Raw genomic sequence first — 10,947 nt, 5'->3', positions numbered from 1 at the left:
ATTATTATTATTATTATTATTATTATTATTATTATTATTATTATTATTGTTATTATTATTATTGTTGTTGTTGTTGTCTATTTATTTATTTCTTTTTGGTTGACAGTAAAAAGAAAAAGTATGTTATTGCTAAAAATATTTTTAAAAGGTTCAAAAGGTTTAAAAGAAGAAGAAGAAGAAGAAGAAGAAGAATGTGGCAGCTTCTTCTACTGATCCTGCTGGTGTTAGTTTGTACTTCAAATCAACTTAGTAATTTCTAAACATAGTTTCTAGACCAGAAATAATCGTATCAATCATCTGAAATGAAAAACTTACTGTGTTACTGTGCACTGGGTTACTGTGTATTTTTCTGGGCCGGAAATAAACTCCGCCCACAGCCGGAGCAGAGCTTTACTGTATGTAGTGACAGTAAAAGAGATGGGGTTGGACGGTGTTATGGGCAAGGCTATTATTTGCAAACTTCACACAATTTGTAGAGTAGTAGAGGTCTCTAAAATTACAAACGGCTCCTTTAATCAGGAGCAGATTGCTGTTACAGAGAGATTCCTTACATATACAGTGGGCATCTCAGTACGCTGGGTACCATGTCAGGGCAGTGAGCTTTTATTCAATCTTGCCTGTAGGTTTAACAACTAGAAAAAGTAGAACTACTACTTCGTGGTCATGTGACGTATCTTGAGTGATATATAACGTCCCTGCTATTACAACCTACACTCAAAGTAAAGAAAATAAAGATGCAATTCAGACACAAGTTCCATTTCTACATCTGAGCCAAGGACTGAACAAGACATCTGAACACGGGGACACTATATTTTGGGGGTAAAACCTAATGCGCTACATGATCTTATACGTCTTCATTTCATTTAAACTGTATTAATGTACTGCAGCTAACCAGCCTACCATAAATAAACAAAAAAACATTTGATAATATTTTTTCAAAAAAAAAAAAAAAAAAAAAAAATGAAATGTTAAAAATATCAATTTATAATTTCATCTAAATTTATTATTAAATAAAATGTAATTTTAATATTACATTAGTTACTACATTTCAGCTTCCCCAGTTAGATTTCCAGGCAACAAACCTGGACTTTGAGTAAGCTAATAAATGTAGAATTTCTCTGTCTGACGTAGATTTGTTTTTGGATCATTTCTGACTGTCAGAGAAAAAGAAAATATTTCTTTTAAATTATAGCTGCAAATTTCACAGTCATATAAATACAACCTATAAACCCTGAAGTCCATAACAATTTTTTTTTTTTTTTTATTTAACAAGTTTGACCAATTAATTCTGACTGGATGTATTTCTAGTGAGTCATTTACACAACGAATCAGATAAACACACATATTCTGGAATAACTTCTATAATAAATAAGTAATATAATAAAATAATAAGTACATAAGTTTTTATATATTAACTTAATAAGTGAAATTATTTTTTTTATTAAATTCTTATTATTATTAATTTTTTTAAAATATTGTAAATATTGAGTTTTGTTTTTTTAATATTCAGGGATCCTTGAAACTCCATGTTTTCTGAGTTCAGATTCAGAGTCAGGTTCAGAGTCAGTGCACTTGATTCAGTTTACTCAGTGTGTAATTATTAGCTGATGAGTGTCCTCGATAGTGTTGCAGAGTATGTAGCACAGAGGAACAGTAGGATAGCAACGGAACGATACACATCTGGCACCAGACAAGTGAGGAACTCCATGAAAAGAATAATAAAAATAAATAAATAAACCAAAACAGTGAGTACAGCAGGGATTTCCGGCGAAGTTTTGAGTTTTGTTTGTATACCAGGTGTGTACAGTCTGCAACCGTTAAATGTTAACTGTATCGTGTAATCCTTTACAAACAAAAACAAGGCCCTGAAAAATACAGCCATAACCTCAACGAGACAAAAACATCTTCTGTACGTCTGTATTTAAAACAGATTTCTCTGTCATAGTACATATGGACATCGTTAAAGCTTTTCCTCCAATAGCGAAGGCAAAGAGAGAAGAAAAAAACCTATCAGAAGGACCCCCATTTTCTCTGGTGCACATCCTGTGATATACTACGGGACGAAGAAGTCTTGTCGTGGCGCAGTCGCACAACAAAGGAAATGAATAATAGAGAGACTGATTTCAGCAGAGCCAGAGGAGAGCGAGTTTCCTTCACTGTTCCCTCCCTCGCCACTCTCTCTTTCTTTCCTCTGGCAGCGGGTGCATTGATCTCTCGCTTCTCCAGCTCTCATTCTTACACCATATCCCTCTCTCTCTCTCTCTCTCTCTCTCTCTCTCTCTCTCTCTCTCTCTCTCTGCTCTCACTCAGCACCTTGTATTGTCCTATCTAACACGAATACAAGTCGATCCGCTCTGGTTTAGCTAAAACTGACATCCTAGTTTACAGAATATTTCAAACTTGGAGTAGGGTGGGATAAAATTGAGGGAGTAGAAAAAAAAAGAAAAGAAAAGAATAGAGGAGAAAAGAAAAGAAAAGTAAAGAAAAGAAAAGAAAAGATGGTGGTGGTAAACGTAGTGTGGGGGGTGGGGGGTTGCAGGGGTGCAGAAGACGCATGTGCTTCTAATTACAGCCAGACAGCACAGCACAGCTCTCCAGCCAAGTTCTGGATCTTAAACACGCCTGAGTTTTGAAAGAAAAAGAAGAAAAGAAGCGTAGAAGAAGAAAAAAAAAAAAAAAAAAACAGAAAAAGAGAAAGTCTCATTAAATCCCTGATGCTATGCTGTTCCTGAGCCTCATGCTATAGCGAGCGTGCACACTTTTCCAGAACGGTTTCTTTTGTGACTAATTTTGCTTTTCTTCTGGGCACGTGTGAAGCGACTATGTGAGCTTTAGGCTCTTTTGCTTCTTCTGTTGCTTTTCTCTCAAACTCGCACAAAGGCCACGGACGTACCTGGAGGCCAATTTATGAAATTCTCCTTTCTACCAGGTGACTGAGCTGATTTTTTTTTTCCACTGAACAAAAGTGAATGTTTTTATTGATTTTTGCAAAAAAAAAAAATAAATAAATAAATAAAAAATTATATATATACGTATATATATATATATATATATATATATATATATATATATATATATATATATATATATATATATATATGTATTTATAAGTGTTAAAACTTTTGCTGCTGTCATTAGAAAATTTAAACTGTGCCATATGGGGTCTTAAGACTGGTGACTGGATTAGTGTGTGGTCATAATAATAATAATAATAATAATAACAATAATAATAATAATCAGGAAGAAGAAAGCGAAAAGGGAGAATGGAGGTTTAGATGAGCCACATTTAAACAGATTAACTCCTGACTCAAAAGAAGTTTGGATTTTCAAAGTTCCCTAAATCTTCCTAAAAAAAAAAAAAAAAAAAAAACCTGAAATCAAAAATCCTAAAATCTGTCTGATATTTACAAATCTGTCTCACTAGAGCACTGCTTAAAGACCGCTTTCTCTTCTCTGGAGAATATGCATTTATTAAAACACTTGTAAACTGGCATAGCGATGCAACTCTGTGGCCTGGAATCAAACGATTAGCAATTACTGTGTTATAATTATCACTTACAGTACCTCATTCATCACTGCACGCTTCAAACTGCGCCGAGTTGTCAAGTGAGCTCAAGCGCACGGTGGTTTCTGCCACTTAAATCCGTCCATCCTTCCATTTACTTTACTGTTTAACCTACACAGGGTTGCGGGTTAACCTGGAGTCTATTCCCAGGAACTCGGGGTACAAGGTGGGGGGCACATTGGACGAGATGCCAATCCGTCACAGGTCATGATCTTACTCACACTGATCATGATCTTACTTACACACTGCGGACAATTTAGAGACGCCTACCAGCCTACAGCACATGTCTTTAAACTGGGGGAAGAAACCGGAGAACATTGAGGAAACCTCAGAATCACTGGGAGAACATGCAAAATGTCCACACGGTCTGAACCGAGTCACGAATCAAACCCACAACCCCAGAGGACTGAGACAAACATGCTAATCGCTAACCCACTGAGCCACCTTTAGGTGCAAAATGATACTATGCAGTCGTGAATTGTTGCCTGTAGAACATTGAATCACTTCCTGTAAAAATTAAACCAGGAGGAAGTACGAATATAACAAGACTAGCAAGATAACTGCTCATATTCAACAAACTCCAGAAGCAGAGCTTATCCCAAATATGAACTTTATTTGTTTTGACTAATTTGAAAAGAATTCAGGGGGCACGGTGGCTTAGTGGTTAGCACGTTCGCCTCACACCTCCAGGGTTGGGGGTTTGATTCCCGCCTCCACCTTGTGTGTGTGGAGTTTGCATGTTCTCCCCGTGCCTCGGGGGTTTCCTCCGGGTACTCCGGTTTCCTCCCCCGGTCCAAAGACATGCATGGTAGGTTGATTGGCATCTCTGGAAAATTGTCCATAGTGTGTGATTGCGTGAGTGAATGAGAGTGTGTGTGTGTGTGCCCTGTGATGGGTTGGCACTCCAACCAGGGTGTATCCTGCCTTGATGCCCGATGACACCTGAGATAGGCACAGGCTCCCCGTGACCCGAGGTAGTTCGGATAAGCGGTAGAAGGTGAGAGAGTGAGTGAGAGAGTGAAAAGAATTAATCTTCTTGTTTTGACTGGTTTGAAAATAAATCATCTCCTTGGTGTTTTCTGCTAACAACATAACATTGATCTAGTTGAATTCATCTACATTAAGCTCATGCTAGCTTTAATACTCACTTAATCTTAGCACTCTTTCCTCTTCTAGTTCCTGTGTTCCGTACTGTACGAGATTTCTACAAAATTTCTAGAAAAAACCCTTGATGAGAATCAAGTTTCCCTGGTTAGCATGCTACATTTTCAGGTTTTCAATGTTCGACCCTAAATATCCAAATAGTAAAAAAACCTTCCGAGGCTCCTTATTGTCTCTGTGTTGCCGGTGCTGTGTTTCTGTGTCAAAGTCTTGAGCGCAACGCTACAGTGGCCATTTTTCAGTGACGGGCCAGAAGAAAACAAAGCGCCGCCGGTTTTCGCTCAACACCGATGCCAGGCTTTGAGAGGAGGCCGGTGGTCCCTCGTGCCTGCTGGGCGAAGTCATCCATATCAGGTTTAAAATAACCACACATGAGACCTAACCTTTACATGAGACAAATGAAAGAAGAGCCGGTGCTCGGCGCTCGTCAGGAGCAGGCCTCGATCGTAGGCGGGCCGGCCCGAACGCGTGACCTGGATTAAAGCTCGCTGCCTGGAGGCCAACGCTGAATGTCACATGAGGTGACAGGAAGCATTCATCTGCTAAAATGCTGACACTGCAGCATCAAAAAGAGAGAGAGAGAGAGAGAGAGAGAGAGAGAGAGAGAGAGAGAGACCCAGAAGCTGACACGCACCACCGCTTCCACACCATCATCTTATACACGGTGACAAGCGTACGACATACAGTACACACATACACTAGCGTTCAAGAGAGATGCTAACAAAGCACACCACAGTTACACCACAGTTACGCCACAGCACTAGAGAATCTCAATTCTGAGACAAATTGGTCTTTAGTAAATAATCTTCAGCAAGTTTTGTAAGAGGAATAAAAACTTCATCACAGGAAAAGAATCAACTTCTCGCTTATACCGGAACTCTAACTGATTTCTGTGAGACCCGATGTTGATTATTTTCCTCTAGCTAGCCCGAGCGGTTTATTTCTTACGTAGCTGTTTTGATGAAGTGATTTACAGCAGATGGACAAACTGATGGCAACAGTTTGAGAAAGCCAAAAGAAAAAAAAAGAAAAAAAAAATAAAACTATAGGAAGAAGTGACAAACTCCAAAGAGAAATGAAATATTACCGCTTTGTATGGCAGCCTGCCCAGGAGTGTGCTGTTCCTCCGTCACATTGTCTTCTACTGCCATGGAGGAAAGAGTGATAGAGAGAGACAGAGAGAGGAGAGAGAGAAGAGAGAAGAGAGAGAGAGAGAGAGAGAGAGAGAGAGAGAGAGAGAGAGAGAGAGAGAGAGAGAGAGAGAAAAAAAAAACAGAATAAATTAGTCACCAAACATGCAAGCCCAGAAATCCTTGGCTAAACAATCTCATCCTAATCTTCTGGAATCTCTTAAGCACAGCTTCAGCGTTGTGTTGTTGTGGTTTTTGCATTGATATGCAGCAGGAGCATTTTTTTTTTAACGTGACTTTCTATTTTTTTCTGTCAGCCTGCTTCGGCTCGTTCATATGCATCAGGTTTTGCAGCGTGGCCCGCAGCTACCCACATAAATCACTTATTGAGTTGAGTAATAACGCGATGAAATATTAAAAAATCCCCCTCAAACAAAGATCTTGCTGCACGGTGTGGCCTGCTGTCCAAAACATGAATAACTCATCGGGTTTGTCTTGCAACAATGCACTCGTATTCTAATCATGAACCTTGATGCTGCAAAGACCTACAAGAACCTGTGTATACTTTGAAAAACAGAAAAAACACACAACAAGTGTGAGGTTGTCAGAGGTAACATGGCGCATCCTGTCTGTTAGAAGCCTCGTCACCTGCAACATTTCTGCCTCCTGTCTTTCCATTAGCCGAGCCATGTCTGTGCATCCTAATGATTCTCCGTGAACCGCTCGAGAAGCTATGCAGGTCTGCAAACGAACCCAAAAACGAACCCCCCAACCCACCACCCACATCTCCGCTTGTTGGCTATTTAGACAAATTCATTACACGGCGAATGAGCGTTCTTTGACAAGTGAACGGAGCACCGGTTGTGGTTGCTCGCTGTAAAACTGTTTCATTAGAGGCTCCTTGCCTCACCGGCTAAAACTGGAAGCGCTCCTTGTCTGTATGTCAGGTGCGGCGAGCTAAATGGATTTTAGCAGCAGGATGAGAACAAAAGACTCCCACCTGCTCCATGGAAAATGAGGGTCTCTGGGAGGAGGCCTGCACTCCTCGCCACTCCTCTCCTGCCGTCGGAAAGCCGGCCTCCATTATGCCTCGTTCCTCATCTACCCTTTCATTTCCCGAGTGAGGCGAGTGGGAGTCGTGACAAGAGGGCCCTGCTGGGGGCCACCGGCCGCGCAGGAGGCCGTCTTGAACAGAGCCTTTTTAAAAAGTCCTCCATTTGACATAATTAAGTCAGAGGCTAGTGGCGCTGGAGTAGGTGGGCTGTGCGGGGAAAAACGACAGGGCAGCAGCAGGCAAGCTGCGTCAAACTCGCTTTTCCTCCGAAAAGCTCGGCGGGATCTTGAGTCAAAGCTTGCTGAGGAGAGCAATCAAAATTCTGACTGGTTGGATCATTACAGTGTTTTTTCTGCCATGTTAGTGCCAGGCTGACTGCAGCCATTCAAAAACTATAAGAAGTCACATTTAAGTGGAGCCAACTTTTAGACAGGGAAAGTTAGCAAGTTCATTATAGCCATGTCACAGTAGCGCGTTCAACGCACCTTTCAGGGAAACTTAGGGGGTTATGACGCGTAGTCAAGTGGGTATGTCATTAAGTTTTTACCTTGTTACATTGTGATGAAAAGTACAACCCATCGTGGTGAGAGCTATTTAATATATTATTGAGATCTTATACTATAAAGAGCAGTATGGCTGCACTGGATAGTAAAAAAAAAAAATAATTAGACATATTTAAATAATGATTAAATGAAAATTTGAGAATCCCTACAAAACAAGCAGAGCGTTCATTGAACAAAAACTAGACAATTATTTAATCGATGCGTTTATGTAAATTATTTACCTCAAGGCAGCTCATTGGACCCGAGACTAGCTCAAGAGGTTACCACAGGAAAGGAAAAATTGTCAAATATTTTTATAAATCATTCATTTAATTGACTCTCTCTGGTCTGATGACGTGACAGCGTGATTTATTAAAAAAAAAAAAAGACAGAGAGGGAGGAAGAGGAACAAATTCAGAAGCTTTAAAGGAGACATTAGCCTGTTTAACTACTCATGTGATTTCTCTGGATTTCATCCCAAATCTCAGCAAAAAAACAAGCAGCCAATAAGCAGATCTACTGTAATGTGTTCTATCTCTGGAAATTTACAGAATTAAACACACCACAGCTCCAATAAATCACTAAAATATGTCTGTACACATTTAACTAATGAGCCTAATATTTGCATACATGGATTATATTCGGAGGAGGTCTGTGAGATTTCGTTTACGGATAAAAGGGGTCCCTGTCGGCAAAAAGTTTGAGATCCCCTTCGCGACGCTGTGTGTGATATTTGGTAATTGGTCATCATTGCTATAGAAAAGCAGGAAAGCAGTCACGAGCCAAAGTTATGACACAAATTGAGACCGGCTTGATGTCCAAATATTCCTCCCTGAAAACAGACGCACAGCTTGCGCACGTTCACGTGTGCTAAATGAATTTGTGTGGCGCGCCGGAGATCGGCGCATGGAGGAGCATTTTCAATCCGGACAGGAGGGGGGTTCTTAATAAATCCCCCACAGCCAAATGGGAGATGGGAGTACAGGGAGTTCATAGTTTTGTTTTGATTACCATCCCTGTTGGTGAGACCCGGGGAGTTCAGGCAGAAAATTCCTTTTAATGACACGATCAGAACTTTTGCATTACGGCGGCAGAACAGTCATTTGTCACCACGGCGCTCTCATTAAAAAAGTTTCTGCCGTTTCAACTGAACTGCACATATTCGGTGTTTTAGGGCCGCATTTTTTATATACAGCACATAAATTCCTTCTCGGTTGGATGTTGTGATGGTTTATCCTGCTGAGAAAGTGATTAGCCATTAACAGTAGTGAAGATAAAGACTACTGCACAACCTGCCATACTGTCTCACGCCATCGATGGGCACACGTGGAGTTATGAATATGAAACCTGAGGCAGAGGCACAGCACTAAGCAGCGAACGATGCATTGGAGAATTAGAAAGTGAAGTAACTTTGGGATTTCAGGGACTAAATACAAACAAACTGCAAAATGTCTCGATGGAAAATGTGCTGATATGCTAAAAAACGTTGTACACTACGATACAATAAGCTGAGGAAGCAGTTTGCTTCATGATTCGTTGCTCCTACAAAATGTTGAAGTAAAATGAATGCAAACGGATCTCAGCTTCATAAAAAAAAAAAATAATAATAATAATAATACTGTAATAATGATAATATACTGACTATCGAATGAAGATTTACATCAGAAATTACTATAGTTTTAAATAGGTCACTTTTTGTATCGGATCCTGTGGAGAATCGTCACTGAATTTCATGAGGTGTTGCGTTTAATTTGCCCTCACAGATGATCTGTTGAAGACAAAACTGGAACGATTAAAGACCTCTGGACAGAAAAGTATGCATTTGTTCTCAACATTACATTCAAAACAAATGTCTCATCTGCGTAATGTTTAGTGAGACGATATATAGATGCACCGCTAACAAAAATCTGTGCAAGCTGGGTTCACGAGGTCAAGCTGGGCCATGAGGCCACCCCTGTGGCTGTGTGATGTAAATATATATATATATATATATATATATATATATATATATATATATATATATATATATACACACAGTATATATACAGTCATATCTGTTCTCTCAGTTTTTTTTCCCGGGATGTACTTTCTCTATGAATTCGTTCGCCAACAGAAATGCCTTGATTTACATTTGTTTTAATGGTCAAAATGCTGCCTCACCTTTGTAATTAATATCATAACAAAAAAATCTTCTTTATGCTCCCTTCTCTGCTTTATAACTCACTTCTAAATATTTACAGCCTGTTGAAGCCTAAACTCGTTTATTTTTTACTGTTATTTTGGTGCCTGTAAGGTTTCAGTGATTAAAGGTGCAGTCAGTGATTTTAAAGGTTTCAAACTCCCTTCTTTCTAAAGCCGCACCTCTAAATTAGCCTAAATTAAATCACTCTCAGGCTGGAACACCTAAATGCTAATGCATTTATTGAAAGGGAATTGGTTAAATATTGATAAGCAACAATATTTTATTTATTTATTTGTTTATTTTTAACAGGACCTGGGTTTGTACAGAGACTAATTTTTCTCATACTTATTTATATTTTACCTGAACGTAAGAAGCAACTTCGATTTTTTGAGTGCTGAAAAAATACAAAAAATCGTTTTAAAAAAAAAGAGTTTATTTCTATCTGTTATATACATTTTTATTGTGGAGTTTTATGGTTTTCAATATGCTGAGTTGGTTAATATTCCCCAAATCTTTCCACAAAAAAAAAAAAAAAAAAGATTAGACAGCTTCAAATTAAAGCTAAAACAGAAAAGTATGAATTCTTAGAGTAAGAAACAAGAAAAAAAGATGAAATACTCAAATTACACACCGATTTTAGTTCCTTGTGGTAAATTAGTGTCTCTTTCAACAAGGAACTAAGGAATCTTTAGCTTTTATGATCTCTCAAAAGCTAGATTGGTAATATCTCTGCTATAAAAATTAGCTGAGAGCTATTTGCTAACACCGAAGGTGTGTCCGTAGCAGCAGAGAAAACTACGGCGATGTGTACTAGCTCTAATACTTACTGTCACATCTGTTAACATTTAGATTTGTCAAGAGCTTGAAGATTGATTTCCTTAAAGCTACATCCTAAAAACATCACCATATGATTTTACAAATATAAAACAGAGAAATCGCGATGTTTGAAGCTGCACCGAGGAGAAAGTAGAGATTTTTAAACATAGGAAATCAAAAGATATATCAAAAGTAATAGATATAACCAAGAAATAATGATAGCACTGAATAATTCTGTAAGAGACAGAGTTGCTGCTTTGCTAAACCGAGTTAGCATGCTAACAAAAGGAAACCTCAAACAACATGATGCACTTCTGAGGTAAATGTTTTTCTTCAGTGAGAGTGTAAAGGTGGGGGAGGGGAAGACATGCAGCACAAGATATTGCTAGTTAACTTTCCCCTCATTGTTTAATCCATTTTATGTCTGATGTGCGTGCGTGAGTAAGTTAAAAAAACAAAAGGGTCTGTTTTGAGTTCAGGTCATAAAGATGACTGGC

General features: G+C 38.9%; 1 protein-coding gene across 8 annotated transcripts in view; it reads right to left on the bottom strand.

Annotated features, from left to right (window-relative positions):
* Positions 1–10,947, bottom strand: part of LOC132848959 (zinc finger protein 521) — a 137,473-nt gene that overhangs the window by 120,284 nt on the left and 6,242 nt on the right. For 5 of the 8 annotated variants that reach the window (XM_060875079.1, XM_060875075.1, XM_060875076.1 and 2 more), the window contains exon 2: positions 5,814–5,870. The exons of 1 other annotated variant lie outside the window; for it this stretch is intronic. Coding sequence is in view for 5 of the 7 variants with exons in the window: in XM_060875075.1 (XP_060731058.1) it covers positions 5,814–5,870 (57 nt within the window). In the remaining 2 variants the exon portion in view is untranslated. The remainder of the gene's footprint in view (positions 1–5,813; positions 5,871–10,947) is intronic. 2 more of the 8 variants (XM_060875078.1, XM_060875074.1) reach the window with 1 other exon arrangement.

The sequence above is a fragment of the Tachysurus vachellii genome, chromosome 7 (assembly GCF_030014155.1).
Source record: "Tachysurus vachellii isolate PV-2020 chromosome 7, HZAU_Pvac_v1, whole genome shotgun sequence".
Classification (NCBI taxonomy): Eukaryota; Metazoa; Chordata; class Actinopteri; order Siluriformes; family Bagridae; genus Tachysurus; species Tachysurus vachellii.
Note: the sequence above shows the minus strand (reverse complement) of the source record. Positions and strands in the feature narration are given on the sequence as shown.